This window comes from Penicillium verrucosum (genome assembly GCF_028828655.1).
Source record: "Penicillium verrucosum strain IBT 35672 chromosome Unknown utg000001l_segment0_segment0, whole genome shotgun sequence".
Lineage (NCBI taxonomy): Eukaryota > Fungi > Ascomycota > Eurotiomycetes > Eurotiales > Aspergillaceae > Penicillium > Penicillium verrucosum.
The window spans coordinates 10,306,605-10,328,454 of NW_026643210.1; the positions used below are offsets into that span (position 1 = coordinate 10,306,605).

Genomic DNA, 21,850 nt, shown 5'->3' on the forward strand with positions numbered 1-21,850 from the left:
CAATTTTGACTCGTCATTCGCGTTCTATCGCGCTGACGCTGTCCATGTTGGTTGACAGAGAGAGATGGGTAGTACAAGCTTGACATCGGCCTTCCTGACGCCGGATCCAAGCTTCAATTGGTATGAAATCGCTGCTTGGGCCATGGCTGTTGTACTAATATATTTAGGTTTTTCCTCTTGGAACTGATTGTATCTTGCATTCTGTAAGTTTGCGCCGTTCAACGCGGCTGGATTGCGCTAATCACTGGCATAGTGCTCTGTTCTTTTTGCTCTACTTCAATCGGCTTTTCGCGAACCTCATCTCTTACGCAATTCGAGCATACACCTGGCATTACTATCGTGCATATGTTGATATAAACGCACTCCAAGTCTCCCTGCTTGGTGGGAGAATCTTCTTCAAGGGCATCCGGTACCATGGTGTGAACGAGACGATCTTCATCCATGGAGGATTTATAACATGGCGCTATTGGACCCGTACAGTCGAGCGAAATGACTTGACAGGAATTCGACGCAAGGCAGGCCTTGCTCATCATACCCCAAGGAAAGGACATGTGCGACCCCCGCACGATGGCACAGACGACAGTCTTGGGGAGCAAGGTGGCATGGGAAAGACGACCGAATTGCCGTGCCGGATTACCATCAACACCTATGGCCTTGAATGGTTCATCTACAACCGGACTCCCGCCTATGACAGTATCCTGGCTGGCTTTGGATACTCTCCCAAACATGTTGATTCAGACGACAATATTGCAAACCCCCCAGGGTCTCGCCGGACGGCAGAAGACGGCAACGCAAGCAACGCCTTCGACTTCGAAGATACGCCTGGCCATCAGCCAACCGTGAAACCCATGCCAGAGCCCAGCATGAGTGAGACAGGCGGGGTTGCGTCACAGAGGACTACTATTCACGAATCAGAACTATCGGACCCTGTATCCAACATGTTACAACTCCTGCCTGTAAAGCTGGATTGTCAGAGAGGCGCTATTGTGATGGGAAATGAGAATACTCGATCTGTATTGACAACGACATTCGACACTGGAACGGGCACCATCGATGCTTCCAATTCGGGCCCTCTTGATTTGTATCGTCAAATATTTTCATTTCAACTGAATAATCCAGTTATTCAAATGCGGCCAAACCCGGACTTCAAACAGAACCAATCAGCGACTGCCAAAGATCTAGCTGCGGCGCAAGAGACAGAGCCCGAATCAAAGAAAAAACCGCAAAATATCTTCAACTATCAATTCCAAAGGCGCAGAGTATGGCACAGCATTCGAGACTTGGTCCCATATTTCCAGACATCAGTCGAATCGTTCCATGACGATGGCAGACATACCAATAGTATGCCGAGGAGCCAGGCAGAGTTTCCTGAAGTCCGCTGGACCGGTCTCTCTCGGTATCTGGACGAATCTAGCGAGGATGACCATGAGAAATGGAATTCAGTCGAATATGGCAGATTTTCTACCATCGTGGATAGCCCCAGCTTGAATATAGCCTACTTTTGGGACGTCCCTGGACGAGTCATTATTGAACCAACGTCAACTGTTCGGTCTCAGCCAATGGATAATAATATCAATTATTCTCCTTCTCCGGAATGGGGGATTGACCTCAAGATTGACGGCGGTACGATAAATTACGGACCATGGGCTGATAGGGAGCGGGTTGGCCTGCAGAATGTCTTTTTTCCAAACTTCTACCGCACCGCTGAGCCGACAGAGAAACTAGCCCCTGGTGTTCTGCGACAAAGTACGGCATTTAGGCTGCGCGTGGATATTAACAAGGAATTGACATTGCGCATTCCTACACGAGAGCCTTCCAAGGATTGGCAATGGAAGGGTCGTGCTGATGCCGTTGGGGGTGCATCGAGAGCAAAAAAGCCAAATGACAAGAAGAATGCTCGAGCCAAAGAAGGTGAAAAAGGCTACCTTGGCCCTGAAATTCGCCCGTTTGGGTGGCTTTCCCTTTGTGTTGCCGCCGACTCTACCATCAATTATACCATGGACATGGTAGGATCAAACGCAGGGTTTCGCAATGAACTTAATATAGACTTGCGCGAGTCAAGGTTATCATCCAGCATCAATCATGGCTTGCTCTGGCAATGTCCCCGGCAACAGGTCACTTGCGATCTGTCCAACCCACTCTCCTGGAATAGCCTTCGCTCCTGGAAATTTACTGCGGAAAGCCAGGACCTACAGATGTTTCTCCTACGTGATCATATATTCCTTCTCACAGATCTTGTAAGTGACTGGGCTTCGGGACCGCCTTCGGACTACTACGCATTCGTCCCTTTTATCTACAACCTCGATCTCAATTTCTCCGACTTCAAACTTTACATCAATGTCAACGACCGAAACATCATCAGCAATCCTTCGGATCTAGATGACAACCGATTCATTGTCATCAAAGGCAAGCGCCTGACGTCGAATGTCATGATACCATTGAACAAGTACCAACCTGAACAGAATGCCATCGAGTTCAGGGTCAACCTTGAAGATGGGGGCGTGGACTACACAACCCCTCTATGGGATACCTTGCATGAATTTTTGCCACAGAGGTCCATGGCCACTCTCAACAATTTGTTCATTGACGGCTCCTATAACTATTTTCAATCAACATCTCCGGAACTGACTGACACGCTGGTGCTCAACATCGATGGGACTTCACCTCGCTTATACCTTTTTGGATTTTTAATCAAGAGTTTCATGACAGTCAGAGAGAACTATTTCGGCGAGGAGATGCACTTTAAGACCCTTGAAGAATATCAAGAGCTGGTCTATGCCGACGAGCCACCGTCAAATCCCACAGGCATCAACCCAAACCGGAAATCAAATGACATGGATGTGCTTGTGCGCGTCACTGTTGACGGCCCCCGTGCTTTACTTCCCGTGAATATCTATGATCACTCAAAGTGCATGGGACTTAGCGCAGCCTCACTAGAAGCGGATTTGCGCTTCACCAACTACTATATGGACTTGCAATTCTCCATCACCCCGCTGAAAATTGATTTGGAGACCACACAGCTGGATGGCCCTTCCACTATCTCTAGCACTCAGCTGTTTATTGATGGAATTTCGGTTTACGGTCATCGTCTGTTTGGTTTGCCTCCGCTTGAACCAACCTACGTTTGTAATTGGGATTTTGAAGTCGGTAGAATTGTCGGAGAATGCTCCACCGAGTTCTTGGCCTGTTTGGCTTCATCTTTGAAGACCTTTGATTTCTCGTTTGACAACGAGGAAAATGCGTTGCCAATGCTGTTCCCGGAGATTCTATTTGACGTGACTTTCTTGAGAGCCAAGATTGACTCCATTCATGTTTCTGTGCTACTGGATCAAATAGCTGTGATTTTGAGCACACGGCCCTTGAATGTGAACTTCAATGACTGGGCTAACACTAAGTTTTCAAAACGTATGAGCCTTCTCGTTCCGGATATCTCGATCGCTGCCGTTGATCGTCAATCTGTCTCTCGATACAACTCATCAGCGGGAGAGATGATCTCCCCGATTGGTCTTTTCCAACTCACAATAGGGCTGAAGATGGCTTTGCGTAAATCTGATATTGCCGAAAGTCGACAACTTCAGCAAGAGCATATTAAAATCCATGATCAGCGGACTCACAGGACACAATGGCTACTTTTCGACTGGGAGGAGACTGGCCCAACTTCAACGCTTCCTGCCGAAGACGACGTGTTCCCTCCAACCATGGCTATACCTTCAATGCCTGAGCCTATTGATGGCAGGATGGACTCTGTTGATGCACTGTCATACCAGGGAGCTTCAAGGGCCCGTACCGGTGGAAGCGCCAAGAGCTTCCTTGTCCAGTCAGAAGCGTCAAGCATGAAGAGTGTTCGAATACACCCTGCCAAAAACCCCAGAGCAGCCTCGGATCCAATAACCAAATCACGGCCTTTTCTGCCCACCCGAGGATCGAGCCCATCTGTCTCGAGAACCGACCGGTCGAGAGATGGACCAAACTTCGGGCCTCGAGTAGGCGCATTCTCGTCTTCTGCGACAAGGGACGCAAACCCGTGGATAATGCCACATTTCTCGTACTGCAAGCTCAACCTGGATACATCCGAGCTTCCGCTGCCATTTACGGAGGAAGATAACACAATGGGCGAAGACTCTGCGATGAACCAAAAGTCCGTGTTCCTTACATTTGATGATGATCAAACGAAATACACAAATCTTGCGTGCGAACTCCCGCTTGGTATCCGAGGATTTTGTACTCCCAAATTCCTTCTAAGTCTAGCTACATTACTAGACGGGTTGGAACCAAAGCATCCTACAAGAATTATTGACTCGCTCCAAAAGGATGTGATATCGAACATCGTTGGCTATGACAACGCCATGAGCCAGCCAAAAATTTCAACAGCTGTTGCTCTTCGTGTTCCCTCCATTCAATTACGACTGGTTGACTTGTCTGAGGCCCCCAACAACAAACAGATCGAGTTCCGAGATGAATACAGCATTGAGGTCCGTTGTCTGCATACTGAGTTCCGGAGAAAGGTTGAACGTCAGAAAGGTGATCTGCTTGAAGGTCTCAAACAAGATATGACTGTTCATGCGGCAGCGGACCACGTCGCAATTTCTATCGAGGGTAGTCGAGCAGATTCTTTCCACGAAAAAGCCGTGTTCAACTCTCGCATGGATGATATGAATTTTTGGCTTGTGACCTCGCCCAATGTTCGCTCTAATCTTCAGATGCGAACCTTCAATACAATGACATCAGCGAAGTCTGTGGAGCGTCTTGCATTTCTCGTTCGTCGAGCAACGACCATGTTCGATTCTGTCGCGTCATCCTTTCAACAGCTTTTAACGTCCAGCGAGAAGCGCCTACAGTACCTCTTGTACTCTCTCACCCATTCGGCTACTGATATACCAGATCCAATCTTCCTTGCTCGCATATCTTACGTACTCAGGGTTTCCTCGAGTCACCTGCGACAACATGACTCATGGAAAATCATATCTCGCATTCGCAAGATTTACAAGGGTCTACCTGTTCATCACAAGCGCGAGTTGGAGCAGGAATGCTTGTGTGACAATTTCCCTCTGCCAGCGAATGCCAAAAAGGCTGTATTATCCGGCTTTGACCATTGGCGAGCTTGGGACCTGGCACATGTTGCCAAAAGCTATGTCATGCGCCGCGTTTGGCCGCACGCCGCCGAGCAGCAGACTTCCCAGGCTCCGATGTTGCTATCCTCCACAGTCCAAACATTGCGATTCTCCATGGATCCTGGTCCGAGAGAAAGCGACTTGATCATAGGGAATTTGTCCACTGTTGCATCAATTGCCCCAAAGGCGCCTGAAGGCGAAGAGGGGCGGAGCAAGAAACTCATCACCTTGCAGTCTTATTGCGGATCAACAGCCCTGAGGTTGCGCTGGGAAATTCTTGACCTTGTTGAAGGGGTGATCAAGGTCATGTCGAATATCACACTTGAATCCTCACCGGGTCATGTCCCCAGTGACAAGGCCCAAGAGAAGACACCAACTGAGCTGCAGTTCGTGTTTGGCACTGATTTTGGTTCCATCACTCTCGATGGTATCAATGTTAAGCTTGCTTTGATAGCGAAAGCTCTTCGGGGATCGATCGTTCACAAGGCGCTTGGTGCCAAAAAATCAGAACACGAAGACCTCGCCGTATTGCTTACCGCTGAAGGATGCTCATCTGAGCTTCAAAGTCAATCCATGACTCTGATGTTGTCAAGAATCGCCGACCCATACATGTACCTTTCGCTTGGATCAGAGGAAGATGACAATGAGTGCAGACACGATTGGAAGCTCGCTGCGTCCTGCAGGAAGCTTCGTTATGACATGAAAGAAGACCCTGTCAGCTTGGCACATACAGTAGACAGACTTATCGCGGACGAAGCCAGATATATCCGGCAGCTTATGGATAGTGTCAAAGTACCAAAACCGGAATCAGGTCAGAGCCTCGCACCGAAAAAACCCACCCGTGACACCTTCCATGTGGCAATGTTCTTAGAAGACTACCAGTTGACGTTTAGCCTTCTGCCATCTTTGACCTACCTTGTGTCAGGCGAGGTCGTTCGCATGTCAGTGATGCCCGCAGAGGCATCCGAAATCGAGGTTGACTTTGATGTGAAGAAGAACTCGCACATGTTTGTATCGGGCGAAGGTGACAGATTCAATGTCTTGTCAATGCTAGAAATACCTCCCGTAAACGGGCGAATTCTTGCTAACCTCTCATCGGAGCGTAAGGAAGTGGAGGTTGATGTCACGATTGAACTCATTCGCCTAGAGGCTAGTGCTGTGCGCAGTCTCCTTGCTGTTTTGACAGGACCTGATGTTTCCCATTTGATTTATGATCTGAACCAGAATTTAGATGTTCTCCAGTTACATTTGAAGGACGTGCTGTCGCTACAGAAGGTATCCCCAACCCCCAAACCAACATCTGGTGGACAGGAGATCCTCTACAAATCCCGCCTTACTATGGCTGGGTTCGAGATTCATGCCATTGCACCTGGCCTCAATAGCAAGGATTACTCTGCAGAGATGATCTTCAGCCTTGGGATGATGCGTATGCGACTTCAAAACGGACTAGACCGAGGATACTCCATGGAGCATCCCGAGTTCAATATCGATGCCTCCCAAATCAGATTTGAGCTACAAAGACAAGAAAAGACTGGCAGTCAATCATATGGCGGGCTCTCTGCTGGAGTGAAGCTTCAGGGAACCTCCGCAGTCCGTGAAAATGGGGAAATCACCAGATCATACCATTTCACCAGTGAGCGGTTCGATATCGAACTTTTCGCTGAAACGGCAGCTCTCGTGGTCGATATTGCCGTCTACACACAAGAGCGCATCAAGACTCTGGACCTTTCCCATGAAGTCAAGCGTCTTCGGAAATTGAGACATGGAGGCAACATCGATACGAAGGATGGAGGCACCGCTGCCCCCGAAATCCACGTCAACGATGATTCCGCTCCGGAAACTTTCCTCAATGCTCTTTACTCTTTACAATTCCGGACCATTCAAATCGCTTGGAACATGGCCACAATGCACACCAAATCTGGACGACAGCCCGAGGACTTGGTCTTTTCAATCCAGCAAGTCGAACTGTCTAACAAGAAGAAGAACGCAGCCAAACTTCGAATTGAAAACATGCAACTTCAAATGGTACCATTCGGAGCGGACAGAGGAAAGCGCTCACTCAATTCAGCTCTTATGCCAGAGCTGGTCTTCAACGTGGCATATTCCTCCAAAGGAAAGGAAGTGTGGCTTGCTTTCCAAGCAGCTGGCAAATCTCTCGATATACGCGCTACGTCAGGATTTATCATTCCGGCTAGTATGATACAAGACTCCATTGCTACTGCAAGCGAGGCGCTTCGTGAAGGCAAGGCTGTTTGGGCAACCAGAGCAGAATCCCCCGAAAACACCAATACCGACAAAAATAGCAGCCTTTTCGGCAACAGACGATTGCGGTCTCTCCTCGTCGATGTTGACTTTGCGGGCGCTACTGTCACGCTTCAAGGCAAACTTGGCCATGATCACCAGACGTTGTTAGCGGCCACATGGAAGGGTAGCCGACTCTCCGACGCGAAATATGGCCAATATGTCCAAGGCGATGCTGCGACCACAGCAACCCTCCGAGCACCGGGAGTGGCGCTCAAAGTCCAATTCGAAGACAACGGCACCGATGATCCCGCGCTGAATGCGGAGTTGAAGGTCGATCCCTCGACGAATACATTGTACCCAACTCTTGTTCCTCTCGTCAAGCAAATGACCGCCACAGTCAAGGAGATCATGGGCAGCCAGCAGGGCCAGTCTCGAAGACCATCTGCTGCAGCGAAGTTACAGTCACAGAAACTAATGCAGGAAAAGCCATTTGATGCCGCCGATCCAACTAGCATCCTCGGTCGGTGTAGGGTAAACCTGGGACTGCTGTTTTGCAAACAGGAGTTTAGCTTAAGCTGCCAACCTATTGCAAGAGTCGCAGCTACTGCAAGGTTTGAGAGTGTCTACGTGACTGTCAACACGGTCCTATCGGAAGAGCAGGGCCGGTTCCTTGCTCTCTCTTTGGCTTTCAACAGCCTGGAAGCGTCTGTAAAGCATGTGTACTCCAATGAATCCACCGCAAGCTTTGAGGTCAAGTCCATGGTGCTGTCCTTGATGAACAGCAAGCACCTTGGCCGAATGAACGGAATGTCGGCTATTTTGCGTGTCAGTCCAATGAAGGTCGCAGTCAATGCCAAACAAGTTCAAGACTCTTTGCTCTTCAAGGAGATCTGGCTTCCATCCGACAATGAAACCAACGCGGGTGAGACCGTCCAGCCAGAACCGTCCGAAACACAAACCTATATCGTGCAGCGATACCAACAGGTTGCGTCGGCGTCCGCATTCCCCTGGAACACTACCATCGCGATTGAGAAGGTCGAAATTCAACTCGATTTGGGCTCGACCCTGGGCAAAGCACAGTTTGCCATTGTTGATCTGTGGGTGTCTACCAGCAAGACCTCTGACAGTGAACAGAACATGTGTATCAATTTCGGCTCAATTGCGATCGAGAGTAAAGGCCGCATGAGTGGAATTGCCGAACTTGGAAATCTGAAAATCCACACCTCCATCGAATGGCCCGAGGACTCCCGTGAGACGGGACACACACCGTTGATCCAAGCCACGATTGCGTTCGATCACCTTCAAGCCAAGGTGTCATTCGACTACCAACCTTTCCTTGTTGCACAGATCGCCAGGTTCAACTTCTTGATGTACAATGTTCGAAACACATCCGGTGCGCAGAACCAGCGCCTTTTCAGTATCCTAGAGGGCGACAAACTTCAGCTATTCTGCACATCTCTGACAGCGTCACAAACATTGGCACTGTTCCAGGCATGGCAACGCTTAATCCAAGACGTCCAAGCAGCCTACAAAGCATCACTACGCGAAGTAGAGCGGTACCTCCGTCGGAAGTCTTCTGTCCTCACGGAGCGACTCGATGTCAGCGCCAAGGTTCTAGCAAAGAAAGACGAAGACCAACCCGAAAAAGCACCCATCTCTCTACATACTGGAGTCGTCGTGAAGATCCAGCACGTCAACCTAGGAGCATTCCCTAGCTCATTCTTCGACAACCAAATCTTCAAGGTAGAAGCCTACGATGCCGAAGCCCGCTTCGCCGTCTCCCTCGAAGCCAATAAAATCCACAGCGCCCTAGGCCTGACACTAGGCCAACTCCGCGTAGCGCTATCTGGCATAACCCGACCCACATCCGCGCAACTCGACGAGCTCTCAGTCGACGAGATCGCCGAGCGAGCCGCCGCATCTCGCGGCGGAACAATCCTCAAAGTACCGCGACTAGTCGCGAGCATGGAAACCTGGCAGGTTCCAGGAACCCATCAGATCGACTACATATTCCGCAGCACGTTCGAAGGCAAAGTCGACGTCGGGTGGAACTACTCGCGTATCAGCTTCATCCGCGATATGTGGGAGGCGCACTCGCGGGCGCTCGCGTCGCGACTTGGTAAGCCCTTGCCGCCGTCTGCAGTGCGCATCACTGGTGGTCCGGGTAGTGGTGGTGAAGGGGGCGGTGCTAGCCCTGAGCAGCAGGAGAAGATTACTGCGGTTGTCAATGTGCCTCAGTCCAGGTATACCTATACTGCGCTTGAGCCGCCGGTTATTGAGACGCCGCAGCTTAGGGATATGGGTGAAGCTACGCCGCCGTTGGAGTGGATTGGGTTGCAGCGTGATAAGCTTCCCAACGTCACGCACCAGATTATTATTGTTACGCTGTTGGAAATTGCTAAGGAGGTGGAGGATGCTTATGGCAAGATTCTGGGGTCGTAATCTTCTCTTTTGGAGATGCTACGTTTGAATACTCTTGATTCTTTTGGACTTCCTCGTTTATTGTTACTTTTTTGTTTTATTGCCTGATACCATTGTTGCTTTTGTACATTACAGCATCACATCATTAATGATAGACATACTATTCTTTCGACTCGATATTGAATTTGGTAATAGAAGAACAAAACAGTAGAATTGTCGACTATTGTCGACTATGAATCATTAAGTTAACCAAAAAGAGACGAAATTGAGAATGCAATATGTTCTCTAGAAGACAATGAAAACTACCTTTTTACAAAACCGCAATATCTACCATCTAAAATCACAAGACTAACCATGTTAATGCATCCCCTTTCCAATAAAAGAGATTCGTCAAAATCGTAGACCAAGAACCAGTTTACAGGCCAAATTGAGTGCGCAGAGACCCAGCGAAGCGCGAGATAGCCTCGTCAATCTTCTCTGACGAAGCAGCAGCGAAGGTCGCACGGAAGAACATCTTCTTCTCGGCAATATCGTGGTCTGGTTTGAACCAGCTGCCACGAGAGACGAGGACACCTTCATTCACAGAGGACAGGAAGATCTCTTCTTCAATCGCGGCGTGGGTCTTGCCAGCAGCAACGCCGGGGTGCTTACGCCAGTCGATTTCCATCCAGTGCTGTTTAACAGATTAGCATTTTTCCAGGATGATAAATGAACGGAATGGAAAGGGAGGATAAGACGAGATAACACGGGATAAAACTTACGAACATGCCAGCCGCGGGGGCTTCCCAGTGAATGATTTCGCGGGGCAGGTGCTTCTCACAGGCGTGAACGAGCGAGTCACGACGAGCAGTGTACGACATGCGCAGGTTGATCAGCCAATCCAAGTACCCGGCGTGACCCCAGTGCTCATCGAGAAGTTTGAAGAGCGCGAGCTGGGAAAGACCGCTCGGATTCTGCGAGGAGACCTCGAAGGTACGGGTGAAGCGCTCGATGATGTGCTCGGAGGCGACGATCCAGCCAACCCGGGAACCGGGCGAGATAACCTTGGAGAAGGACTCGAGGCGAACGACACGGCCATCAGTATCCATGCTCAGGAACGAGGGGACAAGTGACTTGAGGAACTCCTCGTGGGTGGATGGCGGGGGCACAGGTGAGGCGTCTCCGCCGGTGTAGGGTTGCATCTGTAGGAAGTAGTAGGGTTCGTCCTCGACGATGATGAGATCGTGCTTCTGGGCGACCTTATACACGGCTTGGCGACGTTCCGCGGACTGGGTGGCACCGGTTGGGTTCTGGCCTGTTGGGATGGTGTACAGCACGTAAGGCTTGCGTGCACCCCGGGCGGCGACGTCCCAGTTGCTGAGGATTTCGTCCATTCCCTCTGGGATGAGACCTTGCTCGTCCATTGGGACGCCCACGGCCTTTATTCCCAGCGGCAAGGCGGTCTCGGTGGCACTGGCGAAGGTATATTCCTCCATGAGGATGTAGTCTCCGCGCTCACAGAACACGCGGAGAGCAGTGTCCCAAGAATAGGTGCTACCAGCGGTCAGGCTGCATTGCCAGTCAGAGTAGGGAGGGCTGTGGATGATCTGATTTAGTTAGTCTCTGCTAATAAACGAGAGGACTAGTGTTTTATACTCACTTCGGTATGCTCGGTGACAAAACGAAGCAATGGCGCAGCTCCAACAGCTTGTCCGTAGTTAAGGGCAATCTCCAAGTCTAAGGAATTGGATCAGTCATGGCAATTTCTGAAGCACGGGGAGAATGGGGACTCACCGTAGGTGCTAGTTCCTTCTTGGATATCATGCTTTCCGGCACGAAGAACCGTGCCTGACTCCCGAGTGGCCTCCGGAGAGAATCCAGGGGCAGTGGGGACCTTGATATCTAAGTGCTCGATAGGGAAGTATTCAGGCGAGGGCAGTCCACCGCCGAGGGAAATAAGACCTAGGAAACACAATTAGCGCATGAATTTTTGATTTAAAGAAAAGTATTCCTTGGCATTACCTGGGTTCTTCAGGTAACGAGCGGCATTCTTCAAAGTGGACGACTAAGGAGCGGATTAGCAAAAGTGGACTTTGCATTGCGCAATTGAGTGCGAACCTTGCGAGACTTGGCTTCGAGTGAAAAATGATCTGAGATCGAATGAAAGTCAGTATAAGTTGGATCAATCGTGACAACGTATAGATCCGGAAAGGGGAAAGATAGACATACGCTCAAACTGCTTAGCCTTGGGCTTGGTATAGCAGATCTAATGCGCCCAGACAGTATCAGCACTCCGCATCCTGCAATTGACCATGTTCTTTGGCCCATATCCTCGCAATGTCTATGCACAATTCAGAAGTATCATACCGGGCTCTTAAACATATCACTGTTAGATGCTGCGGCGACGCCGGTGGGCACCTTGGCCGTCTTCTCTCTCCATGCAGACACGCCATTGATGGTCAAGGGCTCCGGGATAGGGACAGCCGAGGTATCGGTAACGCCCACTAGGTTGACATCTAGGGGTTTCGGTGGACTCATATTGGGTAGCGGTGTAAATGTGGAATGTGGGATCGGAGGATGCGGGATCGGAGGGGTATGCGGGGAGGTATGCGGAGGGGCAATTTGTATATGAGATCTGCGGGAGTAGTACTGTGTATGGGATTGATAGTAGTATTGGGCTGGACTGTCTGTGAAAGCAGAGCAGGTTATATATAAGAAAGAATAAGAAAGAAACAGGAGAAATCCCAAAGTGCTACAGAGGGTTCGGCGAAAGCGGAGCGGAAGTTGATGTCTCTCCATCCCGAGAACTTTCTCCGAACCACATGACTCATATGGATAATCCACTTTTGATAAGCTTTTCAACCGTTTTGGGGTCAATGGCTAGTTATAGGTAGGTACATAGATACATTAACTAGTTATGTAGTATACGCAGTAACTAGTGTATTTCTTTAATTTGTATGCACTAGCATGTCAAAGGGCGTGGGGTACTTTTGCTTGTGTTTTGTCGGTGAGGGACATCCAATTAGAAATTACTTCTCTTTTATTAATTGATAAACATTTAGAGTATATCTAGAATATCGAGCGTAATTATGGCTATTACGGCCAAAGATAACCTTCGTTCAGTACTTGGGTGTGAACTTGAGGGGCTTGGGGCTACTACCAACCTACGCTAAGCCCTAAATGATTTGGGAGCATACTTGTTGACCTTATAGTATTACTATAAAGTTCTTGCTTTTTTACTCTATTAATTAATTGATGAGCTATATAGTTATTTCACAATTATATAATACCTCCAAAGGGGAAAAAGAAATTGGTGTTAAGTGATAGGTTATATATATATCTACGTCATACACCCACATGCATAATATAGAGCATGAAGACATGGAAGACAGTTGAAAATATGTAGACCTATAATTCTATGCTCTCACGCACTTTCCACATATTTCCCTGTAGCCCCATCAAGTTGCGCTTCCAGAACCGCCGCCTTTCCACTCAGGACACTCTGAATAGCTTCTGGGAGCTTTTGGGCGAGCTCAGCAACAGTCGAGGCGCGGCCAGCCCAGAGCTCGCCACCCGCTGCGGCCTTAGCAATACCAGCATAATCCGGGGTAGGTGCAAATGATATGTTAAGGTCCTCGTTCGTAGCACGAGAGCCGTCCCCTTCAGGGTGAACAAGCAGCATGCTTCGCCGGGGGGCATTCCAGCCCTTATTATTTAGCACGATTGTCAAAACGGGGATTCCATAGCGGCGGGCAATCCAGTACACAGACCCAGGTACCGAGAAGAGGAATGTGCCATCACCAACAACCTGACAGACAAATTTTCCCTTTCCACGCCCTCCATGCAGCATGTCACTAGCAAGCTTAATACCAAGTGCACCACCGCCAGACCAACCGAGACCGCCACCTCCACAGTTAATCCACGACTTAGGCTCGGTAGCTGAGACTTGATCCGCAACAAAGTGTGTCATGGTCACTGACTCAATAGCCCAGATGGTATCAATTGGAACACCCTGGCGGACCTGTGCCATGAGATAGTTGATATTCAAGGAGGCACCACTGCCGCCCTCCGGGGTCACGGCCAGATCGGATATCTCTTGTCGACGCTTCGAATACTCCTCATCTCGGTGTTGGCCCATTGTGATATTTTCGTCGGAATCAATGAATTGCTGTAGAGACTCCTGGGAAGCAACGTAATCGTTGATTTGCTTGAGTGCGGTGGAAGCGTCAGCACGGAACGCAGCCATCGAGTGAATGTAGAAAACTGGAATCTGCTGCTTCAAAGGGTCGACATCAATGTGGATAATCTTGGCTGATACAGACGGCTTGAACTGGGTAGGCACCCAGGGGACATCACAGTCTACCACAAGGATTATATCGGATGTTCCCACCGCCTCATGACCTGGATATCTCAGTCCCAACCATCCAGGGTGGTTAGCAGGGAAGCACATGTCACTACCACCTGTGTCCAGTACACGGATTCCCTTGAAACTATCTGCCAATGCGACAAGCTCGCTCACAGCCTGGGATTTCCTCCCAGAATATCCAGTAATGATAAGAGGGCTCTTCGCAGCCGCAAGCTCAGATGCGATTAACTCAACGCCGGAGGTTGGTAGGGCAGCCGGTGCCACAGGACCCCAGACAGCTTGGTTCAGCTGATATGGCTCGATATCCTCCTCCATGACCTCTCGCGCCCCGGCGAGGTACACAGGCCCCTGCGGGTCACTAGTTGCGAATTGCAACGCCCGGTTGACAATCTGCTTAACATTCTTACCGGACTTGATCTCACCAGTGTACCGACAATACTGGGAGACAATTTGCTTTTGATCCGGCACGTCTTGAATCCAGTGGATATATTCGGTGCGCGACCCTCGCATCTCGCCCTCGATCGTATAAGGTGATAGACCGGCAAAGATTAAAACCGGGGCCCGCCCGCATGAGGCGTTGTGAACTGCTGCTCCAAGTCCTTGCGTGCCGACGTCGACATGGACGATTACAGCTTGTGGTTTTCCGGTCAATCGGGCGTAGCCGTCGGCCATAGAAAGTGCTACCATCTAATGACACATTTCGTCGTCAGCGGGGCTCTCATTCATACTTCCGATTTTAACCGAAGTGCTACCGCTAAGCTTCGCATTATTCAATAGTTAACGTATTTCATTGGGACAGGTTATGATCGTAGGGAATTGGTCTCTCTTTTCTTTCTGGCCTTTCACCATCGCCTCGAGGATGGAAGGGTGATCTGATCCCAAATTGACAAAGACATGGCTGACGCCGCCCTGGTGTTGTAAAGGTTAGATTTGCATGTTTGCTGAATGAAACTGCTACCAGTACATACCTCCCAGAGGGCTTCGAAGAAAGCAAAAGAAGCTGTATAAACCCTTGTAGTATGTGAGTAAAACAGGATATTCAGATATTCGGATGGGGGAACTCCATACATAGCTGGGCTCTATGATACTATAAAGGGCTGAATAACTAATAGCAGAAAGGATGTGTTTTAGATCTTTAACTGAAATAGAGAAGGGAGGGGAAGCACGTTTCCAATAAAGCACAAGATCTGGGAAAGCCTTGAATTAGGATCTCGGCCACAACTCCGAGGGCGGGGGACCGAAGGAACACTCTGGGGAATTCAATATATATATATTTCTCGGTTATACATTTCTTAGAAGTTCTCTCCATATTTAGCCCAGTAACCGCGGTCGATGAGGGACTTATACCGGGAAACAGTCTCCGAACTAGGGCTCATGTTCGGTCTGGCTCCTACAGGAGTAATCAAAGGCTTTCCTGGGCACAACCTATCTTCAAGTATATAAAATGTGGCTATCCACGGTATGCTTGAAGAAGACTTAGCTGTAGATCGAGAAAAAGTGAGTTTAATCCAACAAAATGAGATGTCTGTTTCATAGTCTTTTCGATGTATAACCTCGGACTGTACGAAGAACCAGCTGTGGGAAGGTCATTTAAAGTCCGGTTTAAAATAAACTCGAAAACCAGCAGTAACTTTTCTTACCTAGCTCAGTAATGCCAGTTTAGCAGAAAAGAACCTAGAGCCTCGTCAAAATGGGAGGAGATTCGATGCCAATCGTGCGCCGAAGTCTCGCCATACTCATCGTTTCAATTTTGATAATGTCTATCTCTACTGCGAAGCTTTGCGCGACTGGATATCCTCTGGCCTTTCTGGGATGATGCTTTTATGATTACTGCGTTAGTATAGTAGCCCTGTATAATGCGACGTGATCTGATAGAGAATCCTAATTTTCCATAGATCCTTCCAATATATTTCGATGCCCACTGTATAATTCTAGCAATGAACGGGACCAAGCATATGTATACAGACTTAAAAAGCACCTGTGGTATGTAATGTTTATGAAAGTTTTTCTGCTTGTGACTAACTATTATAGTTATGGTGGCTAGCCCTATATATGAGCCTTAGCAGTTGCAAAAGTATCAACTGCTGATGCGCTCCTCTGGTTGGCGTCAAAAGTCCTGCCGAGTAATACTTTAGAGTATTATTGTTGTCGGACTTATGCTCTGGCTTGTGCTACTCTTCGCCTGTAATCCGATCTCGCACTTCTGGTGACGAATGAATGGCACCAGCAGGGACCATGTCTGCCCATATCCACAATTTCGGACATCGCTTATAATTTTACAGCTCTGTGACTATATTGTGTGCTGCAGCACTTGGCATATTACCCGCTTTCCTCGACTGAAAACTGCAAATGAATAGCCGGACAGAGTTTACAGTAGAAGGAATCCACGGGCTAGGGGCAATGTGCGTGATATCTTGGCCGACTGACCACTTTGGAGATGAATCCATTGCTAACTATAAACAGTACGAGTGTGGCAGTGATATGCCGACTTCCAGTTCCCCGATTCTATGGCGATGACAATGTCCTTTGTATATTGGCCGCAAACCCCCTGCAAATCGCCGTCTGATCTGCCATTGAGATCGGCCTCGGCATTACAGCAGGCAGTCTCGTCACAGTGGAGAAATAATCTCAGAATTGGCAATAGCAGTCAAGAAGCCTTGAACCTCGCGGGAATCTCGCTAAATCAGGTCACGATACAGAAAACCCTCGTACAGACCGTGACAGAGGGGGAAGGAATAGACATTCTTTTTCTTATGTATGACCACCTTGAAAGAATGATTGGTTGCATTTAGAGGTTGTGGTTAGGCTTTCAGGGTTCAGCTCCACCCCTTTCCGCCGATCCACATAGCCACCCCCAACTTTTGGCAGCGGCATGGACCTCGAAAAGTCCAGCACATATATATTTTTATCTGTAATACGGCAATTCCGGGGAACGCTTACGGCTGGGTCACCCTGTCGTCTATCTTTACATGCTGACCATAAGGCTGGCCATGTGGGCGAAGCGACGAAGCTGAGGCCATATGCACGGCCGGGTTACTATTGGCTTGGCAAGACGCTATGGCGAGCTGATCTCATTCAGGGTGTTAAATTCCTGTAAGAGCTGAAGAAAACACGAACAATGGGACGCCTGGGTGACTCGAAACTGGGTTAGGCTGCCGATCGTGGCATTGGAGTTCGTATACTAGCGGGGGGCCTCATGCAGGTAAACAAAGCAGATGATCTAAAACAACCTCGAGATGAACTCTTACTCGTGCAACAACGCTAATACAAACCTGGCAAAGGGTGTAAAAAAAAAAAAAAAGTATATATTTATATGGAGTCGTATCCGCTTATTAGACTTGACATTTAAATCCTTCCCAACAGCACAGCAAACTCCTATTGTACAGCATATATACAAGATGTCTCTATGCGCCGAGATTCATGAGCCACAATCCCGAGTCCGGCAGAGAAGAGACTCAAAATCGCAACCTATCCGCAAGCGCATTATCATCTGCTGCGACGGAACATGGCAATCCGCCGTGTCAGGAAAGAAAAACGTCCCATCTAATGTGACGCGTCTCTGTCGTGCCCTGAACAGTGTTGGAACAGACGAACACGGGAATCAATGGCAGCAAATAGTCTGGTATGATTCCGGAATAGGCACAACCTCGGGTCCTTTGGGCCAAAAGCTCGAAGGCGCCATTGGCCTAGGCCTGGAAGGGAATGTCATCGAAGCATATAATTTCTGTGTCCTGAACTACAGACCCGGCGATCAGATTATGTGTTTTGGGTTCTCGAGGGGTGCGTTCACAGCCCGGGCTATTGCGGGTTTGATTTCAGATATTGGTATCTGCAGTAAACAGGATTTGAATCGGTTTCCCGATCTCTGGAAGATGTATAAGAAAAATAAGCCGGGCGAGCGGTTCTATTGCAGTGATCTCTGGTTTGAGTGGATGGATGGGAAAGCGGATGAGAACCAAGGCGCTCGGGGGGAGTCTTTCGTATTTGAAAAGCGTCCTGAGGGTGACTGGGCTCAGGAGGGGTCAAGGGATGTGGAAGTTGTTGGTGTCTATGATACAGTCGGCGCTATCGGAATGCCGGAGGTGCTGGGGATCAAGCTGCCATCTTGGTTCTTGTGGTGGTCGGAAAAGAGTGGGTGGGAAAATGTTGGACTTTCGACTAGTGAGTATACTAACATCTCTCTTGGTGGTTTTATCGTAAGCATAATACTGACAAACGCTCCCCTAGATGTCAAACATGCATTCCAGGCTTTGGCCCTCGATGAACACCGCAACGCCTTCTCGCCGACTCTATGGTATCTCCATAAACTTGGAAACGTCACTTTAGAGCAGATACAAACCCAGAGGAAGATGGTCGACCAGCAAGCTCAAAATTGGGATGACCTCTTGCAAGAAGCAATCCGTCTCAAGGGTAGCGGGAGAGCTAGCGACGCAGACGTCAACAATGCAGCTCGAAAGCTAAACCAGGCCGCCAGAGCCTTAAACCAGGAGACCCGAAAGCTCCTAAAGTTGCAAGACGACCACAAGCACCAAGACAACCCCCGCACACTGACACAAGTGTGGTTCCCCGGTTATCACATTAATATCGGCGGAGGCTCGGGAGAAACCCTTAGAGATGAGGGGGACATGGAAGAAATGTCTAATATCACCTTCTCCTGGATGCTGGACCAAATCAAACCTTACCTATCGCTCAACGAGAAGTCTATCTCTGAGGAAAGAGAAGAGATGGAATACCATATGTCAACGCTTGCCGAAGACACAGTCCATGAGGTGTCCTTGGGAAATTGGGTCCAGCGCAAGCTCGCAGCAATAGCTTCGGGTTTTAAACTCAAACGCCCTCCCATATCTTCCGTTAAGTCTGTGGACAAGAGACGCAGCTATGGCTGGGGAACAGGCCCATTGAAAGACAGCTTCACGCCATTTTATTACGTCAACGGGTCAGAAAGGCGCACGCCTGGAGGGTATGATCCTTTTGACAAAGATGGAAATCTGCTGGGAGAGACGTTTGAATTTGTCCATCCAGTGGTGGGATTTAGGGAGAAGCAGCTCAAGGACTACACGCCGATTGGGCCTGATGTCAAGTTTACCCGCCGAAAGGCGGCTGACGTGAAGGGCCGTCCTGGTTATGTCTATGATCTTGGAGATTCGCCCAAGCCTTTGCCTGAGTGGCGCTTAGGAGGAGTTGACTCTTATGAGAGGCTCGCCATTACTGGAAAGGCTGCATATGACTATGTCGACGAACTAGATGTCTATTTGCAGACTGGAATCAAGACACCCCGCCGGTCTGTATGGGGAGTTCGGGATATTGACCCCGGGATTGAAGTGCTCAAAGCCAAGGGTTTGCGACAGGGGGATTTCAAACCGGAGAAATCTCAACAGGGAAATCTTCAATCGACGGGCTTTGGAACCAAGGAAATGCAATTGAACAGCTCAGATGTTTCATATGCCGAGGAGGCAGTAACTTCGATGTGATTGCTTTTTGTTTTCAACTCTGGATTGAAACAGGAGGGGTTTTGATTCGGACATGGCTTTATGTGTATGTTTCTTTGCAATACTTCATTTAATTTTAATAGTACTTACAAACATCTGAGTGGCCCTTCGGGGTTATATGTTGTGTCGTGTCTGAATGGATTCCTGTGGCGTAGAGGAATCCATGGATAAGAGTAAACATTGTACTTTTACACATAGAATATGAGGACCTGTGGGATTGACGCCGAAAATGACCGCTTTTGAGGCCAGAAACGGCTGCCTTTCCACCCGTAACTTTGGACGTCCAGCCGCCCCTTAACCGCCCACTGCCCTATAACACCATTATTCTATACCCGCCTAGCAGCGTTAGTCATCCTCCGGTCCTAATATTAACGCTCGACTTATACGGTTTTTCCCCTCGTTTCTACTAACAACCAAAACGACGCCGAAAATAGCTCCCTTTCAGCTGAATTCAAGTCCCCTCCCTTTTCGCCCGGTCTATTTAAGCGCCTATAATATACTTCGCCTTCCCTCCCCTCCGGTATCCTTATACCTCTTATTCTCTTATCCTCGTTGCCTATACCTCGAGACGACCTCGACTTTATTGTTTCCTATAATATAAATTTCCTACCCTAGTCTTTATTCTATTCTTCTCTATAGTACCTACGCCTATATATCCGGCTTAAACCGATGAGTACTAATGTTGGAGATCACGTGACGGCCATGTGGGGCCGCATGTGATCCCGTTTACAGGACAATATGTCAAAGTGCAGGGTTGCATACGTGGATTCACATGGTATTATACCATAGAGATCATGTGACTTCGAGTACTGGATATACCATACAAAAGTGCATATTACCATTAGTCATCATTACCGCACAGATTGTTGAAATAGCGGGTTTTGTCTTTTTAGAAAGTTAGAGTTCTCAATATCAGCCGTGGTGCCCATACATTTCAATATAGACAGATTTCTGTCACAATATAAACGTTTTTCGAGGTCGTCGTGTGCAATGGTCACACACGTCCAACACACCCGATTTCCACAGTAACATTTCTTGAAAGTCATCCGTTTTCTCACTCTCCATGACAAGAGCTCGAACACTTTGAATCGGCCCCTAACGCCATCGAAGATAAGCAGCCTCTTAATTCTTCATCGCCACCGCACTTAGTTACGTTCGCATGTCTTTTTTTGGTCTAAAACCAGCTAGCTGTTTCCTTCGATTAAAATACGATATATTGAGTTAGGGAGCTACATATGTCGCTCCTAGGATCATGCTCACGGCCTCTGGGAGCTCAATATCCTCCAGGAACTGTTGTGACAGGTCGTGGAAGCGAGACGCCGGATTGTTCCTGGGCTCTCTACCTTGGATCCTGGAGCCACACCCGTTCATTCACGGGAGCGCTGATTACTCCGGGGAGCAATTGTTTTGCTGGCCGCACTTATTGCCTGCGTTTTAGATCCCACTTATTATCTTGAAGACTCACACTCCTAGGGTCACACCCGGCCCTAGGATCCATAACATGGCTCCTAGACACGCTCTTGGTCGCTCCCAGGAGTCAGACTCAGAGTTCCCAGGAGGACCTACAGCTCCTGGGTATGAACTGGACAGCCCTGGGAACTAGAGTATGTCCCCTAGGCTATCGATGCCAGTAGATCAGTAGGGTCACCCGCACTTTTTACTTATGGTCCTGGACCCTTGAGTACGAATCCTGGGGTCACGAAGTCTCCCCGGAATTAAAAAAATCTTTCCCAGAGGTAGGGTATCAGAAATAGAGGAATACAGATGTAGAGACTAGGAGCAACCCGGACTAGGAAAGATTTATGTCTTTCCAGGAAATTGCAAATAAGGTGGCATGCATAGGGACACATCGGATAGTAGGGACTCACTGTAGGGGTTGAGGATCGAGTTATAAAGAAGAAGGAACTCCTACAGATGGCATCTCGAGTATTAGACCAGGTGAAGGTTGAAATGGATCCTAAGCGATCATGAGATACTCCTTTCAGATCCTGAATTGACCTATGTGGCTTGCGATAAGAGCGTACTGCAGATAAGATGCATGACACGCTGGGAGAAATCTAACAGGAGTGGTACTGGGATAAAAAGCTGTTTTTGTACCTATGACATAGCTATGTAGCGGATACTGGAAGTGGTAAAATAAAAGAACATAGACAAAAGACAAGTTCTAGATAGCCCATTCCAAGAGAAAGAATAGCTTGGAAGACAGAAAATAAGAGATTTCTTTCGAGAGGGCTTAGCTC

At 48.7% G+C, this 21,850-nt stretch overlaps 4 protein-coding genes across 4 annotated transcripts; 2 read left to right on the forward strand and 2 right to left on the reverse strand.

The window, feature by feature from the left end:
- Positions 1-64: 64 nt before the first annotated feature.
- On the forward strand, positions 65-9,797 carry N7516_003754 (uncharacterized protein; the record flags this gene model as incomplete). The annotated part of the gene is made up of 3 exons (XM_057216474.1): positions 65-120; positions 168-203; positions 254-9,797. The coding sequence occupies 3 exons, from the start codon at positions 65-67 to the stop codon at positions 9,795-9,797; spliced, it is 9,636 nt and encodes a 3,211-aa protein (XP_057078357.1).
- A 394-nt stretch (positions 9,798-10,191) lies between these two features.
- Positions 10,192-12,586, reverse strand: N7516_003755 (aminotransferase-like domain-containing protein; the record flags this gene model as incomplete). Its single annotated transcript, XM_057216475.1, has 9 exons — positions 10,192-10,449; positions 10,538-11,362; positions 11,416-11,492; positions 11,550-11,717; positions 11,778-11,820; positions 11,874-11,905; positions 11,985-12,021; positions 12,123-12,442; positions 12,490-12,586. 9 exons carry the CDS (start codon positions 12,584-12,586, stop codon positions 10,192-10,194), a joined length of 1,857 nt encoding a protein of 618 aa, XP_057078358.1.
- A 593-nt stretch (positions 12,587-13,179) lies between these two features.
- On the reverse strand, positions 13,180-14,808 carry N7516_003756 (uncharacterized protein; the record flags this gene model as incomplete). Its single annotated transcript, XM_057216476.1, has 1 exon — positions 13,180-14,808. The coding sequence occupies one exon, from the start codon at positions 14,806-14,808 to the stop codon at positions 13,180-13,182; it is 1,629 nt and encodes a 542-aa protein (XP_057078359.1).
- A 2,711-nt stretch (positions 14,809-17,519) lies between these two features.
- N7516_003757 (T6SS phospholipase effector Tle1-like catalytic domain-containing protein) lies at positions 17,520-19,592 on the forward strand (the record flags this gene model as incomplete). The annotated part of the gene is made up of 2 exons (XM_057216477.1): positions 17,520-18,282; positions 18,349-19,592. 2 exons carry the CDS (start codon positions 17,520-17,522, stop codon positions 19,590-19,592), a joined length of 2,007 nt encoding a protein of 668 aa, XP_057078360.1.
- Positions 19,593-21,850: the final 2,258 nt, after the last annotated feature.